General features: G+C 41.4%; 1 protein-coding gene across 4 annotated transcripts in view; it reads left to right on the top strand.

Annotated features, from left to right (window-relative positions):
* The window catches only part of CDK5RAP2 (CDK5 regulatory subunit associated protein 2), a 236,132-nt gene that overhangs the window by 135,048 nt on the left and 76,512 nt on the right, over nucleotides 1-24,572 (top strand). For all 4 annotated transcript variants that reach the window (XM_060200065.1, XM_060200066.1, XM_060200067.1 and 1 more), the window contains 3 exons: nucleotides 5,274-5,366; nucleotides 7,351-7,529; nucleotides 23,988-24,420. In XM_060200065.1, coding sequence (XP_060056048.1) covers nucleotides 5,274-5,366; nucleotides 7,351-7,529; nucleotides 23,988-24,420 — 705 coding nt within the window. The remainder of the gene's footprint in view (nucleotides 1-5,273; nucleotides 5,367-7,350; nucleotides 7,530-23,987; nucleotides 24,421-24,572) is intronic.

The raw sequence follows: 24,572 nt of genomic DNA, 5'->3' as shown, positions 1-24,572 counted from the left end.
AATGCTGGTCCTTACACTTTGTGCCATGTACACTTAACCCACTGCTCTACCGCCCACACCCCCCAAACTACATACTTTTAACTTCAGTATAATTAGTGTTTTTCCCTTAGGTTAAATTTACATTGCAGCACAATGTAGAAATGGTGCATCTACATTTGCTCAGTTTTGCAAATGGATGTGCTGTGTAGACCAACCCCCCTCCTAAAGATAATATGCCTTATGCAGAATTCCCACCTCCAAATTTCTACCCATTATTCTAACTTTTTTTTAAATTTATTTTTTATTTAAGAAAGGAAAAATTAACAAAACCATAGGGTAGGAGGGTTAAAGCTCCACACAATTCCCACCACCCGATCTCCATATCCCATCCCCTCCCCTGATAGCTTTCCCATTCTCTATCCCTCTGGGAGCATGGACCCAGGGTGGGTTGCAGAAGGTGGAAGGTCTGGCTTCTGTAATTGCTTCCCTGCTGAACATGGACGTTGATTGGTCGGTCCATACTCCCAGTCTGCCTCTCTCTTTCCCTAGTAGGGTGGGTCTCTGGGGAAACGGAGCTCCAGGATACATTGGTGGGGGTCTTCAGTCCAGGGAAGCCTGGCCGGCATCCTGATGGCTGAAAAGAGGGTTAACATACAAAGCCAAATTGTTGAGCAATCATGGACCCAAAGCTTGGAATAGTGGAGAGGAAGTGTTAGGGGGGGTGCTCACTGCAAACTCTAGTGTACTTCTGCTTTCAGGTATAGATTTTGCACTAGTTTATGGATACGTGTGAACATATGCTCTCTCACAGAACCTGGTCTATATCTAGGTTTAGGGACTTTGTTAGAAAGTGAACCACCTGAGATGAAATTAGAGTGTACTATAAAAGGAAAGGTCTCACCCGAGTAATGAAGCTGAAGGGTTGTCATTCCACACCTGTAGTCTCTGGACACAGTCTGAGCTGAAGCATGTTGAGGTGGCAGTCGTTCCGTTGATTAGGTTGCAATCGGCAGATGCAATATTATTTGATATGGATTGGAAGAGGCATGCGGGAAAGTGGACCCTATCCTAAGGTTCCAGGACTTGGGGGGAAATATAGGCTCTATAGTGGAGATGTGAGGTTCCTGCTGTCTTAGGGTTCAAAAAGACAATGGATAGTTAATGTTATCATCACATTATTTGGTAATTGGGTTAACTTTGAAAAGTCCTTTTGTTAGGGGTTGCTGTATAGTACCCAGTATCTTATATAGCGGTGCCACCGGTTGTTATTCTAACTTTTTTTCATTTGCAATAACTATCTATATTATAGGTAATATAGATAGACTCATAAAGAATCTTTTTTAAAGTGTAAAACTTTTTTCACTTAGTAGGTTTTTGAACTTCATATTAGTCAGAAGTTTGTCATTTTGCTGTTAAGTGCTATTCCATTTAATGACAATATTACAATGTGTTTTAGTCGTTCTGTTATTGATGGAAATTTGGTTTATTCCCAATTGAGGGTTTTATGAGAAAAACTGATATGAATATTTATGTGTGAATCTTTCTGTGAGCATATGTTTTTATTTTTCTTAATCAGTACCTCACAATGGAATTCCTGGGTCATAGGTTGTTAGGTTGATAAGAAATTTTTCCAAAGAAGTTTAACACTTTATATTTCCATCAATAAGTTCAGTAGTTCTAGTTGGTCTTATCACTTTGAGAATGTTTCAGTAATGAGGTAAAAATCCAGATAGTAGGAGGGGTCCTTCCACTCATGTCTAGAAGGTTTTATACTTTAGTAAATATGATCTATCATATTTAATTAGTCTTTTTAATATTTGATAGTTGCTATAATAAGATCTGCTTTTTATGTTTTATTATGTTTTTAATTGTCACCAGGGTTATTGCTGGGGCTTAGTGCCTGTACAATGAATTTACCACTCCCTATGAACATTCTTATTTATTCATTTAATTTATTATTAAATTATTATTATTAAATTCATTTAATTTATTATTACCGGGAAAAATTGATAGGGTAAGGGAGATAGAGAAGGAAAGAGAAAGAAAGAGGGGGCTAGGTGGTGGTGCAGTGAGTTAGTGAGTTAAACACATATGGCACAAAGAATGACTGGCAGGAGGATCCTGGTTTGAGCGCCCGGCTCCCTACCTTCAGGGAGCTCACTTCACAAACAGTGAAGCAGGTCTGCAGGTGTCTGTCTTTTTCTCCCCCTCCTCTCTCTATTTCTCTTTGTCCTACCCAACAATGACAGTAATAATAACAACAACAACAATAAAAAAGAAGGGCAATAAAAGAGAAAACAACAGCCTCTCGGAACAGTGGATTCTTAGCGCAGGCACCCAGTCCCAGCGATATCCCTGGAAGCAAAAAAAAAAAAAAAAAAAAAAAAAAGCAAGCTACTATTTGATCCAGTAACCCCACCCCTAGGTTTCTATCTGGAGAATATTAAGAAAGAGAAAGAGATTCACCTACAGCTCTACCACTTGTGAAGCTTTCCCCCTGCAGGTGGGGACCAAGGGCTTGAACTTGGGTCCTTGCACACTGTAGTGTGTGCACTTAACCAGCTATGCCGCTGCCTGACCCCTCCAACTCCCGTTTTTCCCTTTATTTTTCCTTCTTGGTAGAGACAGAGAAATTGAGAGAGAAGAGGGAGATAGGAAGGGAGTGGAAAAGACATCTTCAGTACTGCTTCACTGCTTATGAAGCATCCTGCCTGTTGGTGGGACAAGAAGCTTGAACTCAGGTCCCTGTTCATAATAATGCGTATGCTCTGCTGAGTGCTTCACCACCTGGCCCCCGAGATCTGATATTTGATCATTAGTTCTGTTCGATTCTGACTGTTGATTTGGATAAGGCTGGGCTGAATATATTCTGATCCTGGAAATTTTCTATAAAGTGACATTCAGGGGAGTCAGGCGGTAGTGCAGCGGGTTAAGCGCACATGGCGCAAAGCACAAGGCATAAGGATCCCGGTTTGAACCCCTGGCTCCCGCCTGCAGGGAAGTCGCTTCACAGGCGGTGAAGCAGGTCTGCGGGTGTCTATCTCTCTCTTCCCTTCTCCTGTCTTCCTCTCCTCTCTCCATTTCTCTCTGTCCTATCCAACAACAACAAGAATAATAAACAACAATAATAACTACAACAATAAAACAACAAGGGCAACAAAAGGAAATAAATATTCTTAAAAAATGACATTTAGTACTTAGTTTTCTTGGTTTCATTTTTCTTCTTCCAAAACAAGAGTTTCCTATAAAGGAAGATCAAATAATTTTCAGTTGGGCTGGGAGAATTATGGGTGTATTCGACTAACCATAGGAATTAGTAGGATGAAGTCATGGAGTTAGTATCCTGGGTATCTCACGGTACTACATGCCCAGCGGCTGACATAGCACATGCTGCTTGGCTTTAATATTTTGATGTAGAGCTCACTCCTTTGGTAAATAAGCTTTAGTATAATTCTTAAAACAGCCTTAGCAGATTTCTTCTCTGGATGTGGCAATCTTTCTTTCATTTTTTTAAATTTAGCTTATCCAGATCCCCATGACTAGAATTATTGTTGTTGCAGAGATCTGAGATTTGTGTACTGCCCATCCTATCAAATGCAAAATCTGTAGGATTTATGTAGTCCTTCTAAATAACTGTCTCCTTCAGTTTCTTTATTTTACTTTTTTAAAAAAAATTCATCCCCCCTCCCATCTTGTTGTGGGGTTAATGGTGTACCATACAGTTGTTGACACATGGGTACAGTTTCTTATCTCTTTGTGGTAGGTGTCTGCAGAACACTCTTACCCTCAACTTAGAACCTGTCTCATCATCACCCATGTATACCCCTCCCAAATCTTCCTTCCACAAAGTCTTTTGCTTTGGTGTAGTATACCCAACCTGGTCCAGGTTTTACTCTGTATTTTTCCTTACTGACCTTTATTCTTTTTTTTTTTTAATGTTTTTAAAAAATATTTTATTTATTCCCTTTTGTTGCCCTTGTTGTTTTATTGGTGTAGTTATTGTTGTTGTTATTGATGTTGTTGTTGTTGGATAGGACCGAGAGAAATGGAGAGAGGGGGAGAGAAAGACACCTGCAGACCTGCTTTACTGCCTGTGAAGCGACTCCCCTGCATTTGGTCCTTGTGCTTTGCGCCGCCTGCGCTTAAGCCGCTGCGCTACCACCCGACTCCCTTGACCTTGTTTCTTAAGTTCCACCTGTACATGAGATTATCCAGTATTTTTGTCTTCTTACTTTTGGATTAGCTCACTTAACACAATGCTTTCTGTTTCCATCCAAGATGACATAGAGAAGATGACTTCATCATTTTTTATAGATATTTTCTTTTTCTTTAAAAAAAATTTTTTTTCTAATCCTTATTTGTTGGATAGAGACAGTCAGAAATTGAGAGGGAAGGGGGTGATAGAGAGGGAGGGAGAGAGACAAGAGAGACACCTGATGTACTACTTCACCACTTGTGAAGCTTTCCCCCTGCAGGTGGGGATCAGGGGCTCGAACCTGGGTCCTTGTGCACTGTAACATGTGCGCTCAATCAGGTGTGCCACCACCTGACCCCGACTTAATCATTTTTAACAGCTGAATAGTATTCCGTTGTGTGTATATATATACCATGACTTTCTTAGCTTCTCATCTGTCACTTGAGAATTTGGGTTGCTTCCAATTTTTCATGTATACTTTCAAAGACATAAAGCTATCATCATGCATGCTTGATGCTCATTAGCAGAGAGAATTTTTCTTTGTCAGCAGAATAACTGCTTGGATGGGACTGTCCATCTCAGATATGTGGCAGTCCAAAAAGAAGTTTATGCCCTGTGCTAAATAGAAGTGATGCATAAATCAGGTACACTATAAATTTCATTTACTGCTTTCTTGCTATTTGGTATTTTCAATTCCATCAATAGCTATTTTCCAAAATCTTGTTACTTTTATATAATCTGAAAGTGAATTTAGCAACTGCGGGAATGGCAGTGGCACAACAGACAACATATTCAATTTACAGCAGCTCAGGGAAGGCTGTACAAAGGCAGAAGGAAATGGCTTTAGTTATTTCTGAGGGAATTTGTCCCTAAATTATGCTTGATCCCAGGCAGCTGTGTGTGATTTGTCAGAACCAGCAACTCTAACTTTGTTTAATTTCTATTTCATGGCTTTGGCATTTATTTCTGCCTCCTTTTTATGCTTGCTTTGTGTGGTTTCATTTTTTCCGTTTTGAAAAGCCCTCGACTTGTTCATACATAGTCATGCTGCACACAATGTTTTGGGTTGCATTTTCATTCCATTCCATGCTTCATGTAGCTTCTGACTAGCAAGGAGGACGAGGACACAACCGGAAGCAGAGAGGATGATAGCAGTTTTCAGAGTGACCAACGTTTGGAACAGGGTAACAAGGTAGGAGCATGATATTATTCCATCTGCACTCCTCTCTGTATAAGATAGTTGCTCTATCTGGAATGAGCGTGTTGGGCTTTTTGTTCATGCCACCTGTATATGGAGTACTTGCTGTTTGCCAGTAGAGAGCAAAGAAGCAAAGGCTCTTTTCAGGAATTACAAAGTGGTCATTAAACAGGAAAACAAACAAAGTAGGGTAGTAATAGGAGCAAAATGGGCACTGGCTATTGTACCTCGTCAGATCTTTAGAGATCTAATCCAATCAAGTCATTTTATCCATTGGAAAGTGAGACCTTTGGGAGGAGATGATTTTTCCAGGACACAGAGTAAGTCAGGGACAGAGTTAGGATAAGAGCTCTTGTCTCTACACAGGCCTGAATTTGTAGGTCATTTAATTATAGTGTACAGAGTCACTGATGGAACCAAACTTCCCTCCCAGGGGCCCTTTGCAGTCTTCTGATTTGGAGCCCAGATTAGTGTCATCTGGGCATTGATGAAAACTTGACACTATCCACATAGGGTGCTCTGCCATAGAAAGTGAACATTTGGAGTAAATATCTCCAAGGTTGAAAGAACACTGAAGACTGGGATATGGCATGAAGTAGGAGGCTGCAGATTTGGCATCCACGGCCTTCAAGGTGCTCATGTTCCTGGAGTCAGATCATTAACATGAAGTGAGTTTTCGAGAGCAAGGCAATGAAAAGGGGGCCTTTAGGACTAGATCACTGTGATCTTGACTAATGCTTACGCCTGACTTTCCCTATCAGTGGAGAGAATGCTACTTCCTTGTTATATTTGTTATAATATTTAAATGGAAAAATATGTAGTAAGTACTTAGTAATTTTAACAATTAGTATTTCTGTCGCTATATTCCAGACTTTTTCTCCTTTTGAGCTAGTTTATTTAGATGAATTTAATAACCAAATCAGTGGCAAATAAGACCTCATAAGTAACAGCTCATTGTGTGGGTCTTTGCTTCCATTTTAAAATGTTAATCATTTTACAGGTATGGAGAGAGGGGTGTGATGGCTAGTGTGTATATTACATGAGCAGTAATGAAGTTAAGGGGAGTTATTTATAGACTGGTAGAAAATTTACAGCTTGGTAAAGGGAAAGAAAAAATGCTAATTAGAACACCTCAAGACATGCCCAGCACAAGCTTTAACTAGATGTATCCTTGATATCACTCCACTGGGACCCTCAGTGACCCAAGAAGGTGGATCCGTAAATAACATTTCCATAGGAATTAGGAACTCTCCACCTTACTAATGAGACAAATCAAAGTCATGTTAATTAGGATGTGTCTGTAATGAGCAAGCCAGCTTTCTGATATGCTATGAGGAAGTTACACCATGAGAAGGATATAATGTTCAAATCATTGCTAGCAACATGGGGTCTGTATTCTTCTTTGGAAGAACTTATAGGGCGTGGGCTTTGGGGAATATACCTGTAATAGTTAGGACACTGTGCCACAAACTTAGTCACCCATCTCATTTTGTTCTCGTTGTCACTTTGGGAGGTGGTGGAATTGTCCCTGCTTTTTCTTCTTTCTTTCTTTCTCTCTTTGTTTCTTTGTTTCTTCCTTTCTTCTTTTCTTTTTTTCTTTCTTTCTAGTAGAGCACTGCCCAGCTCTGGTTTATGGCGGTGTGGGGGGGATTGAACCCGGGACTTTGGATCCTCAGGCATGAAAGTCTCTTTACATAACCATTATGCTATCTACCCCCACCCTGCCCCTGCTCTTCAAATGAGGAAACTGAGGGTAAAGAGAACCAATATAAATGTTCCTGTGCCCTTGTCATAGCATCTCCCTGCCAGATAGTGAGCATGGCCCCACAAGTTTGCATCCCCTTCTTCCCCCTTTCATATTCTTTTTGATTTGTTTGCACTCATCTTTCACTCTTTTGTATCCATCCTTTGTCTCCTATATGTACTCCTTTTTCCTTCTCTGTGGTCCATTATATGACAAATGCTTTGTTTTTTGCAGATCAAGAAGGACCATCCCAAGGGGAACTGTAAAAATGGATATTTAAAGCACATGGATTCCAATATTTCAGAACATGATGAACCCAGCTGCCTTGGAGACCAGAATCTAGAAGAAAGCGAACTCATGACCTTGCTTGCCCCTTTCTTCAATGAGAAGGCCACATTGTTACTGGAATCCAGGTAGAGGTGGGGCCCAGGCATTGCTTTGTTGCTGTGGTTTGAGAGGACAACAAACTCATTTTGCTAAATGGATTTAGATGATGGGGCTGTGTAATTTACCCGAGAGAGTTCCTGAATGACTTGGAAGGAATCTTGCCAGTCATGCAATTAAGTAATTAAGGTTGCAGGCTGGTGACTGTGAGGAGACTTCAGCAAAGCCTCATGTAGGCCCATTATAACAAGGAGAAAGAACTTTTCTTTAGAATTATTCCAGGGAGCCCCAGAAAAGGTTAGTCTGGCTCTCAGTGAGAGGAATCGGCCTTCTTGAAATCTCATCTAGTTTCTCTGACAGCTTAAAGCTACCATTGTAGTTGTGACTCTGCTGTTTTATATTGAGTTTATTTTATCTGCTGGGACTCATTCCTGTGTGAGGAAATACTACAGGGTATTTTCCTTAAAACAAAAATGGAGAAACATTCAGCACATTTGGATGTTTAAAATTAAGCCTGTAGGAGCAAATCCACACCCCCTCTCCCATTCACATCCTTTCTGGTCTATCAGGACAGCTGCGTGTGTGTGTGTGTGTGTGTGTGTGTGTGTGTGTGTGTGTGTGTGTGTGTGTGTTAATATTGATTTACAAATTATAAGATAGCAGAGGTATAATTCTGTACCTTCCCCACCACCAGAGTTCTGTGGCCTGGGAGCTGGCTGGCCCAATGGTAGAGCACAGAGTTCTGTATCCCTATTCCCTTCATTGGAAGCTATAGTTCTCCCAAGGTTGCAGATATGGGTTGACTATTATTTCTATAACTGTCTACATTTGTATATATTTGCCCGTTTTTCTCTATACCTTCTCTATCTTTCTAAGTCACACCTACACCTATTACTAGTACTGAATGTCCTTACTTCTTTTCCTCTTCTCTGAGTCCTGATGGAGTTGAAGTTCTAGTCATCTTCCTTTCTCATTTCTCACCTTCTGGGAGTATGGACCAAAATTCTTGTTGGGGTACAGAATGTGGGAATTCTAGCTTCTGTAATTGCTTTTCCAGTGGACATGGACATTGGAAGGTTGATCCATATCCCCAGCCTATTTCTTTCTTTCCCTAGTGGGGTAGGGCTCTAGAGAGGTGAGGTTCCAGGACACATCAGTGAAGTTGTCTGCCCAGGGACATCAGGATGGAATTATGATAGCATCTGCACCTTGGTGGCTTAAAGATGGTATGATGTAAAGTAGGACAAAATGATTTCTGAACAGGAATGAAAAAGTAGGAATAGAGCAGATAAGAATAGGGATTTTAGGGTGGAAAGAGACTAGGAAGTCTATTTTAGGTATGTACCCAGGGGCCCATGATTTTCATACTTTTTGCTTGAATTTGATAGCTAACATGGAGTTGGATAAAATATTGTCTGGGAAGATAGTCTCAGAGTTGAGAATAGCGTTAGAAAGTTGGACTAAGGTAAAGAGTAGCTTCCAAACTTGAAGAAAATCTATGAATAAAATCAACTGTTTCCCCCTTCAACCTGACCTGGGGCCCATATATATTCTTATTTAGCACCTCTGAGTCCCTGTTGGTCTGAGCTGGGACCATTCTAGGCTGCTCTCATTTCAAGACCATTGTTTTTGGAGTGCATGACCCAGCCTCCCATTAGAGAGTAGGGCAATCCCTACCATTGCTACTTTATAGGGAGGACACGTTCCTGGAGTGGCCCATTGGAGGGCTTATACAGCTGCTTGGTCTTTGGAGCCAAAAAGAGCTGTGTCTTCGTCTCTCAGTGCCTCTGTTTCTCTGACCACTTTTTAGGGTTGCTGTGAGAAGTATGGAAAAAAAGAAAAGGAAACTTTCTGGAAAATGAGTTGCATGCTGTATTTGTTTTGGGCTCTCTTACAGTACAGACAGAGAAATGGAATTGTTAACTATAGCCTGTGACTCAATTTTTTGGAATATTATTATTATTTTTTTATATAAAGATGATTTGTAAGATTATAAGATTACAGGAGTATAGTGACACACTGCAAGCCTATGACTCTTGGCAGGAGCCAGGAACTTAAGTGTTTGTTATATTTGATCTCTATTAGAATAAGCCTCATAGATACTGGTGGCTAACCTGACATCTCAGTAACGTTTTTCTAGGATGAATCCTTTGGGGAGAGATGTGTGCAGTAGCTGCTATCTGATTCATCATCAAAGGGAGTTTGGTAGTTGTAGCTGAGGATTTCCTCAACAGGCTCACAACTGTTATATCAGAGTTAAGATGTGTAGTGCTCTCTCTGATCTAAGGATCACCTAAAAATACACTTAGGTGTTGGGAACCAGGAAAGAACCTTGGGCTGTGGGGGGGAGTGGAGAGAGTTGGGGTATAAGCAGTTCCTTCTAGAAGACAGGAGCTTATGACACCCTCTGATTGCTGTCATGCAACCCACTTATGTGGGCTCAGATCCAGTCTCCATAGGAGCCCAAAATTTGAACTCTTAAGTCTCTCGAATTTTTTTTTTTTTTTTTTTAAAGAAATGAGGCCTAATAGTATACTGCAGGAAGCTTGTGACATCTGCTGGCCAGTTAACTTTTTTCTCGTTGATGTCTGTTCCTTCTGCAGTAAGGCCACAGCTGGCCAGTTCAACTGTTAGAGGACTTCCTTAGATCTGCCCTAACCTTGGTGTCTGTGCAGCTGTTATTCTCAGTGCACCACTGACCCCCAGGGCCCTAGTGAAGACCCCTCAGGGTTCTGTCTATATCTGCTTCCAACACATAACACTCTATTCCAGGGCCTAGAGGGGTACTTCTTATGACCAACCTCATTTTACTGTCACGCCAACCTTGCATGCTGCAAGTTCTGATCTCTTGTATATGCACGGGAGCTGATATTTAGGGTCTTGACATTTCCTTAGCTAGGGAATGGTAGTACCATGAGGACATTTCCTGGAGGAGTCTTTTTAAAAAGACTATTTGGGATAACCAGAATTCTTATTGCTTACAGAAATACTAATCTTCTGCTCAGGAATTCCCTCTGGGAGTAGGTGTTTTGGGAGTTTTGGAGCCTGGCATAGCTGTGTTACTGTTTACCTGTACCACTTAGATTTTGGGATGGGTCTTTTCCATCTTGATTTTCTTCTTTTTACAAAAATTTATTTTATTTTTATTATTTTTTAATTCTTTTATTTATAAAAAGGAAACATTGACTAAACCATAGGATAAGAGGGGGTACAACTTTGCACAATTCCCACCACCAGAACTCCATATCTCATCCCCTCCCCTGATAACTTTCCTATTCTTTAACCCTCTGGGAGTATGGACCCAAGGTCATTGTGGGGTGCAGAAGGTGGAAGGTCTGGCTTCTGTAATTGCTTCCTCGCTGAACATGGGCATTGACATACTCCCAGCCTGTCTCTCTCTTTCCCTAGTGGGGAAGGGCTCTAGGGAAGTGGAGCTCCAAGGCACATTGGTGGGGTTGTCTGTCCAGGGAAGTCTGGTTGCATCCTGTTAGTATCTGGAACCTGGTGGCTGAAAGGAGAGTTAACATACAAAGCCAAACAAATTGTTGACCAATCATGGACCTAAAGGCTGGAATAGTGCAGATGAAGTGCTGGAGTGTCCTCCATTTTGTAGAGATAGCTAGTAGGCATATTTTAGTTATATTTCAAAGGGCCTATAGCTATACTAGTTTTTTTTTTTTTTTTTTTTTTTTTTTGCCTGAGCCTGAAATCTGATATGCAGCTAGATCCAAGATATTGCTTCAGGAGACAATGTCACGGCTGGGAAAAGGACCAGAAAGCTGGATCAGGGAAGAGAGTAGCTCCCTAATATGGGAAAGAGGTATAAATATTGTTGACTGTAAACCCTATCGAGTTGATGTGATCTGGGTCCCATAATTAGCTTAGGAGCCTGTGTAGCCTCTGCATCCCTTTAGATCATTCCATGCTGCCCCAATATCAGGACCCATCTTCCTCATGTGTAGCATAGAGTATGTTGTCCATCCTCCCTTCGGAGGATGGAACATTTTCTACCATTGTTGATCCAAGTTGAGGGCAAGGTCCCACAAAGGGGTCTATTTTGTTGTTCGTGATAGAAATGACCAATAACAATGGAGAGAGGGATTTATTCAAGTTCTAGGCCCATCATGTCTGTTTGGGAATCTCAGGACTCCCTGATTAGGGCCCCAGCTGGTGGAATGGCCTGATAGTGATTAAAGAGTCATCGTTAAAGTATGCCAGTCTCTTGCCCTTATTCAGCTTTTGCAGTCCTTGCCTTGATTTTTAAAAAATTATTTATTTTCCCTTTTGTTGCCCTTGCTTTTTTTATTGTTGATGTAGTTATTATTGTTGCTGTTATTGATGTTGTCCTTGTTAGATAGGACAGAGAGAAATGGAGAGAGGAGGGGAAGACAGAGAGGCGGAGAGAAAGAGAGACACCTGCAGACCTGCTTCACCACCTGTGAAGCAACTCCCCTGCAGGTGGGGAGCCAGGGGCTCGAATTGGGATCCTCACGTCAGGCCTTACACTTTGCGCCACCTGTGCTTAACCTGCTGCGCTACTCCCGAACTCTCTCATCTTGATTATCTTATTCAGTATATCTGTGGTTTTTTCAGACCCTTTTTTTTTCATGTGCTACGAATTTGTTTTGTCCCCATTCTCTAGAGGATATGATTGAAGATTTAGCACTTAAATATTTGGATCCTTGTAGTCTAATAGTAGGTGTAAAGTTTGATATTTGAAAAAATGTAAAACTCTACAATCTGAAAGGGGAGCCCTTGGGACTTCTTTTTAATTTTTAAGGTTAACACAATCTTGAGTTCTCTTTAATAGAAGTGGAGAGGTTGTTCTTGCTGCTCCCAAGAGGACCTCAGGGTTCACGCTCCTTCCCTCTTCTTAAGGTAGGCAGAGAATGAAAAGAACCACAGCATAGAATTTTCCATCACTTTGGTGCAGCCTAGGCTCAAATTTGGATAGTGCACATGGTAAAGCAACACACTATCCAAGTGAGCTATTTCACTGGCCATGTTATTTTTAAATTGAATTAATTAATTAATTAATTAATTAATTAATGTTGTTAAAATTCGGAGGCTCCAGCTGGCCGGGCTAGCTTCACGGGTGGGTAACAGAGACGACCAGAGACATACGGCTGGGCCGGGAAGCTGTATTTCTTTATTCAGAAACAACGATTCGTAAACTAACCCAAACTAATCACCAAACAAAACTCTCCTGCCTCCTTCTCACATGGCGGCGCCAAGAACTCTCCAACTCTGGAACTCTGGAACTCTCTCGGGGTTCCTTGGGGCGGGGACAAGCGGGCCCGCGAAACTAGCAGGACTGAACCAATTTTCTTGGCAGGGGGAGAGCTAGAACAACCCAATGTAAAGCATACAACAGTTCCCCCTTTTCTTTTTAACTAAATGACCACAGTATCAGGGGTGTGGGGTGAACAGAAACCTCTATCATACAGGCATTTTTAAAAAAGAAACTGGCACAAACATGGAGAAACATGTAAGTAAGTAACAAGAACCAGTGTGTTGCCAAGGGAAGGCCTGAGTGGGCCATTTTTTTGCTTCTGTGGGCAAAACTTTATCAGCTTAAAAAAAACATTTCTTGCCTCTGGGGGGCGTACTTGCCTCGACAGGGGTGGGGAACGGCCTAGAGTCCCAAAGGCAGCTGGCTGCAATTTACTTACTATGAAACAAAACTTGTTATTAGCATAACCACAGCACAATCTTAAAATTTCTAATAGAGAAGGAATTTGAGACTTTTACATATCAACAACGTCTTTTTAACCTTTTGTTACACCCATTCAAGATGGAGACACACCCTAGGTGTGTGCAGGTCTTGTTTAGACCAACTTAGTTAAAATATATTGATTGTTAACTAATTTTTACCTCAGACTTTAAATGTAAGTTAATTTTATCTTTATGAGAATTACGTTGAAAACCTTTTTTATTTAACTTTGCCTAGTAAGAATTTAGCCTTAAAGTTACTGTTTACCAAACTTTAAACACACACATAAACATGGTCATTAATACACAAGGAGAGAAATCTTTGTTACGAAGACATGTCATTTCAAACACGAATTTAGATATGTACTCTCTTAGTTGTTGGGGGGGTGCGTTGTCCAGTGGTGGTCTCTTGGGAAGCTTCACTTCTAGGAATTGCAGGTTGCGATCTCTGGATGAATCTCTGCGTATTTTAGCTCGTCTGCCTTCGGACCCAAGCTGGAGATCTCGGCCAGGATGTCCAGTTTCAGCAGGGAGCCCTGGGGGTCCGGGAGGTCCGGGATCTGTATAGAATTCATAGCCTGAGGGCGGGCGGGCCAGCCTTGTAGAAGGCGCGGGCCGAGGTGCCCTGGGGTGGCGGCCATGATAGGCTGCCGCGGTCCTGCCCCATGGCCCTGCCATGTCTGCTGTTCTGCTCGCAGTGGCCGAGCAGCGTGGAGGGATCACGCGTCCAGTGCCCTGTGCCACGTGGTGGAGAGCTGGCTCTTGTGGGCTGGCCTCGGGCTTTTGCGTGTTGGCATCAGGCTCCTGCATGTTGGCATCGGGCTCTAGCGTGTTGGCGTCGGGCTCTTGCGTGTTGGCGTCGGGCTCCTGTGTGCTGGCGTCGGCCTCCTGTGGGCTGCGGGGCTGCGGGCGTGGTGTGCGGGGTTGTCTGGGCGCAGCCGGCTGGCTGGCTGCTCCACCAGGTGGAAAAGGCAGCTCCGCGCCTCGCCTCTTGCCTGCTGGCTCTTCCTGACTCCCGAATTTTAACAACAAATTAATTTTTACTAGAGCACTGCTTAGCTCTGGCTCATGGTGGTGCAGGGGATTGAACCTGGGTCTTTGAAGCCTCAGGCATATGGGTGTCTGCACAACCATTATGCTATCTCCCCTGCCATATATATATATATATATATATGTGTGTGTGTATATACATATGTGTGTGTATACATATACATATATATATACACACACACACACATAGATATAATTTTATTCTTTATTATTTATTTTATTTATTATTTTTTTATTTAAGAAAGGATTAATTAACAAAACCATAGGGTAGGAGGGGTACAACTCCACACAATTCCCACCACCCAATCTCCATATCCCACCCCCTCCCCCGATAGCTTTCCCATTCTCTATCCCTCTGGGATCATGGACCCAGGGTCATTGAGGGTTGCAGAAGGTAGAAGGTCTGGCTTCTGTAATTGCTTCCCTGCTGAACATGGGCATTGACTGGTCGGTCCATGCTCCCAGTCTGCCTCTCTCTTTCCCTAGTAGGGTGTGTCTCTGGGGAAGCTGAGCTCCAGGACACATTGGTGGGGTCTTCAATCCAGGGAAGCCTGGCTAGCATCCTGATGGCATCTGGAACCTGGTGATTGAAAAGAGAGTTAACATACAAAGCCAAACAAATTGTTGAGCAATCATGGACCCAAAGGTGGAGAGGAAGTGTTAGGGAGGTACTCACTGCAAACTCTAGTGTACTTCTGCTTTCAGGTATATATTTTGCAGTAGTTTATGGATACGTGTGAACATAAGCTCTCTCTCACATAAACTGGTGTATATCTAGGTTTTGGGACTTTGTTAGAAAGTGAACCACCTGAGATGAAATTAGAGTGTACTATAAAAGGAAAGGTCTCACCTGAGTCATGAAGCTGAAGCATTGTCATTCCACACCTGAAGTCTCTGGACACAGTCTGAGGTGAAGCATGTTGAGGTGGCAATTGTTGCGTTGGTTAGGTTGTGGTTGGCGGATGCAATATTATTTGATATGGATTGGGAGGGGCATATGGGAAAGTGGGCCCTATCCAAGGGTTCCAGGACTGGGGGAAGTAGGGGCTCTATAGTGGAGATGTGAGGTTCCTGCTGTCTTAGGGTTCAAAAAGACAATCGATAGTTAATGTTATCATCACATTATTTGTTAAATGGGTTAACTTTGAAAAGTCCTTTTGTTATGGTTTGCTGTACAGTACCCAGTATCTTGTATATAGCTGTGCTTCTAATCTACTTGGTCTAGGCTTTTGAGAGAGTCCGCATATCAAATACACAGCCTATATATTAAAAAGATTCAGTTTGTGTTTTGAAAAACTTTGAGACATACAATTGATTTTCTCCCTCTCATATTAATTAACTAGTGATTTATATGTCTACATTTTGCTAGGGGTGGGTGTACATAAACACCATTCCCACCACCAAAAGACTGTGACCCATCCCTCCCACCCACTCCCACCCCCCACTGGCCCAGGAAGCTGCATGTCTACCCCTTACCACAGGGCTTTTACTTTGGTGCCCTACTTACAATTTGGTCAGGTCCTGCTTTTAGTTTCCCTTTCAGATCTTCTTAGTCAACTTCTGTTGATGAGTGGGATCATCCCATACTCATCTTTTTCTTTCTGACTTAGCTCACTTAACATAATTCCTTCTAGCTCTGTCCAAGATGGGTCAGAGAAGGTGGGTTCATTGCTCTTGATATATATATATACATATATATGTATATATATATAATTTTATTCTTTATTTTTTTATTTTTCATTATTTTTTTCTTATGTTGTGCTGGGATTGAACCCAGGACCATGCCTATGGTAGGTGGGCACTCTTATCTCCGGACCACACTAGGTTTGTACTTTATTCTCTTTTTTCCTTTACCTCCCAGATCTAGTCCTTGACCATTCAGCCTACTAAATAATTTCCAACTGTGTGATTCATGCTTCTGCCACTGCCTCTTATACATTCCTAGCTTCCTTCACTTTTCTTGGGCATCCTTGTAGTAGCTCCTAGCTAGCTCCTATAGCCACCCTTGACCTCTTCCAACCCATTTTCCACACTACTTCTGGAGTGATTGCTTTATATGCAGCCATGCTATCCCTCTACTTAAAACTCTTCAAACGTTTCTCACTTTTCTTTAGATTCTGATTCTTTTTTTTTTCATTTATGTATTTATTTATTTATTTTCCCTTTTGTTGCCCTTGTTGTTTTTTATTGTTGTTGTAGTTACTATTGATGTCGTTGTTAGGTAGGACAGAGAGAAATGGAGAGAGGAGGGGAAGACAGAGAAGGGGAAAGAAAGAGAGACACCTACAGACCTGCTTCACCGCCTGTGAAGCGACTCCCCTGCAGGTGGGGAGCCGGGGGCTCAAACTGGGATCCCAGTCCTTGCACTTTGCGCCATGCGAGCTTAACCCGCTGTGCTACCACCCGACTCCCGGAGATTTCTGATTCTTAACATGCCCCATGAGGCCACATGTGCCGTGGGGTCTTAGTTCTCTGTCAGTTCTGTTCACACTGGCTATTGTTCTTCCCTGGCTTTCTGTGCATTGGCCACACTCCCCTCTCTCCGTTCCTAGAATGATCCCACTCTCTTCTTGTTTTAAAGAATTGCGCATACTGGCTGTTCTGAATGAACAGTAGTGTTGGCCTACTCTATGTGTCCTTGCCATCCCCCAGGCATGTGTAACCCCTGTGTCACATCCAAACCTTCCCCAAGAGCTCAGCAATTCAGGTCACATGTGATCAGAGGACAAACCATACTTTTCTGTATTTATCATCACTGATATCAAAATATGAGAACTCAACATTGCCTAGCTGTAGATTATTTTGTAAATTCTTATCTCTGACCTGTGACTTTGCCCTGCACATCACCAAGGAAAGAGAAACAATCAAACTCACACTTTCCCCCATTTCTCACCAGTGACGCCAGCATTATGCACCTCTCTTTTCCCACAAACTCTTGACTTTCCTGCCGTGGAAAGGGAGGAATAGCCCTGCTTCCATCCTAGACCAATCCTCCATTTGTGATTTAGTTTCTGTCTTCTTGCCCCACTCCCTCTCTTTTCTGCATCATTGGGTTTTTTTCTTGTCACTGAATCATTTGAATTAGCATAATATATGCTTTTATTGTCAATCATTTGGGAAAAGTTCCACATTTACTCCAGCTACTTGCTTCATCTCTTCATAACCTTCCCGTTAAAGACAAGACTGCTTGGTAGACTTGTCTGTTACTATGTCTGTTTTCTCTTGACTTCCTCTCTTTATCCCATTCCAAGTGTTTTCATATTCTCCCCTCCGCTTTTCAAGGTCAGGGACAGTTTTCAAGGGTGTGAAATCCAGTGATAACCTTTCCAGGAGCAAGTGACTATTCTCTTTGACCTTCTCCTAACTATCCTTTTATGTCACTGATCCCTCTTTCTATTCTGTTTTGTCGGCTGCTACTCCTTTATTAAATATTGAACATTAGAGTCTTCTAGAACCATGTGTTCAGCCCTCTTTCCTTTTCTGTCTTCACTCTCTCATAACTGTAGAGTATGCAGTGTGGTTTCCAAATTTACACCCCTAGTCTTTTCTTCAGATCATACAGTCAGCTCTGTCTGTTTTCCATCTTCACCTGAATGACTAATGCACTTGTCAATGTTAAACTGTCTAAAACCCGACTCCCTGTTCTAATCTGCTTCTTTGCTATTCTTTCACACATCAGTTAATAGCTGTGCTATCTGCCTAATTGGTGTAGCTGAAAGTCTAGTTTCCATAACCCCCACTACCATCTGGAGGTCTTATTTATTCCACCTCTAAATTATATCACATTTCTATCACTACCCTTGTAATGTATTCTTCACAGAGCCAGACTGATGTTTCAAAATCTAGATCTTGTGTCTTTCATGGTTAAGACCCTCCAGTAGACTTCCATTTGCTTAAAATAAAAATATAAGCAAAACTTCTTGACTTATCCTCTATTTTTCTCTTTTTTTTGCCTCCAGGGTTCTTACTGGGGCTCGGTGCCTGCATTATGTATCCATTGCTTCTGGAGGCCATTTTTCCCATTTTGTTGCCCTTGTTGCCATTGCTATTGTTGTCATTGCTGCTGCTGTTGTTGGATAGGACAGAGAGAAATGGAGAGAAGAGGGGAGATGGGGAGAGAAAGATAAGATACCTACAGACCTGCTTCACCACCCGTGAAGCGATCCCCCTGCAGGTGGGGAGCTGGGGTCTCAAACTGGAATCCTTATGACAGTCCTTGAGCTTTTCACCATGTGCACTTAACCTGCTACACTACCACCAACCCCCTTCTGTCTATTCTTTTTATTTATTTACTTATTTATTTATTTAATAGCTTACTCCTCTTTGTTCAAGAGCTCCTACTACACTGACCTTCTTTTAGTTTCTTAACCATCAAAGCCAGCTTAGGCCTTTGCAGTAAATATTTCCTCTACTTGGAATGCTTGTGACCTATATGTACATGTGACTACTAGTGTCTCAATATTAACTCTGAGTAGTCTTTCCTTAACCCTAACTCTACCCTACTTCCCATCCTCAGTACAAAGAATTTGTCATACTCTTACTTTGTCTTATTTAGTTATTACTATTAATATGGATATTTCTTAGGCTTATGTATTTTTTCAAAATTAATTATTTATTATTGGATAGAGACAGAAAGAAATTGAGAAGGGGTGTGGGAGGGATAGAGACAGAGAGACACCTGCAGCTCAACTTTACTTCACCACTTATGAAGTTTTCCCCCTAAAGGTGGGAACCAGGGGCTTGAACCTGTGTGCACTTAACCAGGTGTACTACCGCCTGGCTCCTAATTTTTTTTTTAACCATGCATTTTTATCATCTTACATGACAAATAGAAAGTGCAAGCAATTAAAAGTTCATCATTATAGCTGAGGACAAGTTCAGAAAACTGGGGGGGGGGGGAATACTATGCTTCATTCATTTGATTTCTTTCTCTTGCCTGATTGCTATGGCAAATTCTAATACTATGTTGAAAAGAAACAGAAAACTAGTATAGCCACAGGCCCTTTGAAATATAACTAAAATATGCCTATTAGCTATCTACAAAACAGAGGACACCCCCCCCTTCTTCATCTGCACTACTCCAGCCTTTAGGTTCATAATTAGTCAACAACTTGTTTGGCTTTGTATGTTAACTCTCTTTTCAGCCACCAGGTTCCAGATGCTAGCATGATGCCAACTAGACTTCCCTGGACAGACAACCCCACCAATGAGTCCTGGAGCTCTGATTCCCCAGAACCCCTCCCCACTAGGGAAAGAGAGAGGCAGGCTGGGAGTATGGATCAACCTGTCAATGCCCATGTTGGGTGGGGAAGCAATTACAGAAGCCAGACCTTCCACCTTCTGCATCCCACAGTGACCTTGGGTCCATACTCCCAGAGGGATAAAGAATGGGAAAGCTATCAGGGGAGGAGATGTGATATGGAGTTCTGGTGGTGGGAATAGTGTGGAGTTATCCTATGGTTTTGTCAGTGTTTCCTTTTTATAAATAACTTTAAAAAAAAATAAGATACTAAAAAAAAAAAAAAGAAAAAAAAGGCTATGCTTCTCTGGACTCAGAATGGTCTAGGTTCTAATCTGTACTTTGCTACTTTGGTCTAGAGGATCCTGAATCTTTTTAAATGGATTTAATGTTAATCCCCACTTCACAAACTTGTGAGGAATAAATGTATTTAGCATGTTAAGGATCTGTTACACTGTAAATGCTTTATAAATGTCACTTCCTTTCCCCTTCTACCCTCCATGTGGTGAGAATTTTCAAGGGCAGAATGTAAACAGTATTTGGGTCTCTGACAAGATCCTTAGACTGAACATTACAAAGGTCCTGATTATGGCAACTGCTTAATGAATCTACCGTTCTAGAAATGTGACACTTGAAATGTTTTACTTAACAGCATCACCACTTGAGTGTATTATAACGGCCTCTTTCACCACCTTTTACTACCCATTTGCAAAATCTTTTTCCTGAGTTTTATTGTATGTTGTTTGCTAGTGAGTAATGGTCCTCTTTTAGCTAGCTGAACTGCAATTGTCATTATTTTTAATCTATATTAAGGGAAGGAGAGGAAAAGAAAATTGAGTTTAACATGCTTGAAATAACAGAAATATGTTTATACTCTGGGTTTACTAAATTTTAAGAGGGTTTGTTGAATCTGGATGCTTCCATATTGGAAGTGAAAAATGGTAATTTTATTTATTATACTTTTATTTTTTTTACCCTATGCCAGTGAGCTGTAGCTGTTTAATTTAAATTGAATTGATTATGCCCCAGAGCTGGTTGATAGGAATCCAGATATAAGTTAGACCTTACTTCTGCCCTTGGAGGGCTCAGTGGGGAGGATGAAGCAAGGGTATATGTCCTTGTAAATGATAGCAAAGAGAAAGAGACAGAGGATTATAGTATATTGAAGGAGTGATTTAGTTCAGCTTGTCTGTCGCACAGTTTCCTGAAATAAGGCAGAGAGGAGGAACTGCATAGGGAAAAGAAAAATCTAATGCCCATAGGGCCTATTCCGGTCTCTTACCTCTACTGATGACCACTACCCCATTTAGACTTCCATCTCCTTTTTCCCAGAAGATCATAATCTTTTTCTAACTGACTCCTCCCTCTGTGCTAGTCCCTCATCCAGTCCCTCCCTATGACCAGAGCACCATTCTGGTGTATGTTCTATGTCTTAGCTTCATGTCCTCCTCTCCTTTTCTCTTTTTAAATTTTAAATAAGATATTATTTAAAATTCTTCCAGCCTCTCTTCAGTTCTAGAATCTCTTTTCTCTTTCAGCCTGCAGTCTATATGCCCTAGGGTTGTTTTGACATTTCACCCTAGAGTGAGTTGTTCACATATCTGTCTCTAACACCAGTCTAAGTGCTCATGGATAGTTTTGGACCTCTAGTACTGACTACAGTGCCTGAACAAGAAACACACAAGGGAGTCTTCTTGATTGTGTCCATAGTCTTTCTGTGCTGGCTTAATAATTTGAGTTCCCAGGCAAGCAGAGCCTGAGGTCAGGACTTGGATAAAGTGTTTTGTTTGGGATCTGACTCTAGGGAGCAGGCAGGAGGTGTCATGGAGATAAGAGAGAAGTGGCAGTAAATCCAGTTAGGGTGTGTGACGGACTGTGCCACTACTTTGGCCAGCTAGGACTCATTCCTGCCGGACACTCTCTGAAAGATGGTTTTAAACTGTGGCTTAGTGTTGTCCCTCCAAAGGATGGGAGCTAGCATAGTTACCCAACTACTCTTTCCCTTCCACTGCTTGAGGATTTTCCCCAGAGTATAAAATGCCCTATTCACTCACTCACTCACTCACTCACTCACTCACTCACTCACTCACTCAATCTGGTAGGAGCTCTAAGGAACAAGATAAAATAGGTACTTGAGTTGGAACTATTTTTCTCCTTCTTTTGAATTAGTGATTTAATGAAGTTTTACAAAATTACAAGATTTTAGGGGTATAATTTGATGACCATACACAGTCAGTGTAAGTTACCTCACCCTTCATCAAAGTTTGAACTTCTCCCCCAGCCTCCTTCCTGTTCACTCTTCTTCCATAACCACCATTGTTCTCAAAAAGTCCAAGAAACAGTTTGGTTACCATTGTTTTTGCAAGTTCATTTGGTCTGGTCATCTATACTTCACATGTGAGTAAAAGCATCTAGTAGTTGTCCTTTCCCCCTTTATTTATTTCATTTAGAATAATCATCTCCAGTTCCATCCATTTTATTCCAAATAAAACAATCATACACACACATACACACAAACACACACACACATATACACCCATATATATATATATATATATATATATATATATATATATATATATATATATATATATTTCTGAGCAGTATTTTTTTTTAATCCTGCTGTCTGTCTTTGGACATTAAGTTGCTTCCGTGTTTTGGCTATTGTAAACAATGTACCTGTGAACTTTCAAATTAGTCTTATCTTTCCCTTTTCAATTGGATATATTCCTAGGAGTGGTATTAATGGATCAGTAAGTATTTTCTTTTTCTTTCTTTTTTAATATTTATTCATTTATTTATTTTCCCTTTTGTTGCCCTTTTTTAAATTTATTGTTGTTGTAGTTATTATTGATGTTGTCGTTGTTGGATAGGACAGAGAGAAATGGAGAGAGGAGGGGGAAGACAGAGGGGGAGAGAAAGATAGACACCTGCAGACCTTCTTCACTGCCTGTGAAGTGACTCCCCTGCAGGTGAGAGCTGGGGGCTCAAACCAGGATCCTTACGCCTATCCTTGCGCTTGGCACAACGTGCGCTTAACCTCCAGCACTACCCACCTGACTCCCAGAAAGTATTTTCATTTTTGTTTGTTTAAAGACTCTCCGATCTGTTTTCCTAGGGGCTGCACCAGTTTGCATTGCTATAATCAGTGCATCAAGGTTTCTTTTTTCTCCAGATCCTTACCAACACTCACCATCTCTTGATTTGTTGATATGAGCCATTCTGACAGGTGTGAAGTAGTATCTTACTTGCATTTGTCTTGACTTGCATTTCCTTTCATGACAAGTAATGTGAAGCATTTAAAAAAATTTTTTATTAGGGAATTAATGTTTTACATTCAGTAGTAAATACAATAGTTTCTACATGCATAACATTTCTCAGTTTTCCATATAACAATACACCCCCCACTAGGTCCTCTGGCATCCTTCTTGGACCTGTATTCTCCCCTATCCACCAACAGAGTCTTTTACTTTGGTGCAATACACCAAATCCAGTTGAGGTTCTACTTGTGTTTTCTCTCTTGTTTTTCAACTTCTGCCTAAGAGTGAGATCATCCCATATTCATCCTTCTGTTTCTGACTTATTTCACTTAACATGAATTTTTCAAGGTCCATCCAAGATTGGCTGAAAATGGTGAAGTTACCATTTTTTATAGCTGAGTAGTATTCCATTATGTATATATACCACAACTGGAGCATTTTTTTTTTTTAAATATGCCTGTTGGCCATTTGAATGTCTGGAAGACTTATCTTACTTTCAAGGAATTGAAGAGCTAATTTTTGAGAGTATTTTTATCTTGATTTCAGAACTGCTGCTTTTTCTACTTGGCTGATTTTCAGTATTTCTTCATTCAGTATCTTATTTACTCAGCACTGATTGTCTATGACAGTGGACCAGGTAACTGATGGAACTGCCATGTTGGCAAGCATCATCCAAAGCCAACTAACCACTGGCTGTACAAGTGAGGCAGAGTGGTGAAGGATGAGTGAATCTAGAAGTTAACATGAACTCTTTATAACTATTAGCTCCTTCCCTAGGCCTAGCCTGCTTCTATCTAGCCATGTAGCCTATTACTTGCTGTGCACTTGTATCAGGTCAGTCCTCTTTTTTTCTCCCTTTTAAAATATTTTATTTACTTACTGGATAGAGACAGATAAGAAAAATCAACAGGGAAAGGGAAGACAGAGATAAAGAGTACCTGTGGTACTGCTTGACCATTTGTGAAGCTTGATTACTGCAAATGGGGACCAGGGACTTGAACCCTCTAGTCTTTGAGCACTCTAACACCTCCTGTCCCTAATCTATTCCTTCTTCATGAAATGGCTATGGTAGACCCTACCTTGTGTGGTTGTCATGAATGGTACACATACTTGACATGGCTCCTGGTGCATGTCGGGTGTTGCCGTGTTTATTTTAGGCAGAATCTAGGTAAGAACTAGTGATACTTGAGAAACTTATTTCTCCTACTTTCCCTTTGGAAAAACAGGCCTGACCTTCTGAAAGTACTACGTGAACTGCTTCTGGGACGAATATGCTTGACTGAGCAGGATGTTTCTGGAGAACACCTCGATGGTAAAGCCGAGAAGACGCTTAAGCAAATAGCTGTTCAGCTGAGAGGTGAACTGGGATATTTCATCCATACCAACTCATTTTCTAAGCTACCTGATGAGCAGAAGTTGCTTTGGGGAACCCAACTACCAAAAGCAGGCGAGGCATCCAAGGTGGAGCTGAAAGATGCCTCAGTGCAGACTGTGGCCATGGCCAGTGACTCGGTCAGATTCAAACACGACAGCAGGGGAGAGGCTTGGGATGACAAACCAACAGATGCCGCTGTCTGTCCTGAGCATCAGCCGGAGAACTTGTGCAGGATGCCTGGGCTGCAGGCCACTCCCCTCTCCCCACACAGCAGGACCAGCAGAGTAAGTTTTCCCAAAGTAAAACTGATTGACTTATTTTATATAAACAAAAATCTTTAAAAATAATCTTTGGTCCTACTGGTATTTTTCCAGTATCTCCCTTAGCTGTATTTTCTCTCACCTCTGCGTAGAGGTATAGTATATATCTGTTTTCA

The sequence above is a fragment of the Erinaceus europaeus genome, chromosome 10 (genome assembly GCF_950295315.1).
Source record: "Erinaceus europaeus chromosome 10, mEriEur2.1, whole genome shotgun sequence".
Taxonomy (NCBI): domain Eukaryota; kingdom Metazoa; phylum Chordata; class Mammalia; order Eulipotyphla; family Erinaceidae; genus Erinaceus; species Erinaceus europaeus.
This window is presented reverse-complemented; position numbering and strand designations above follow the sequence as displayed.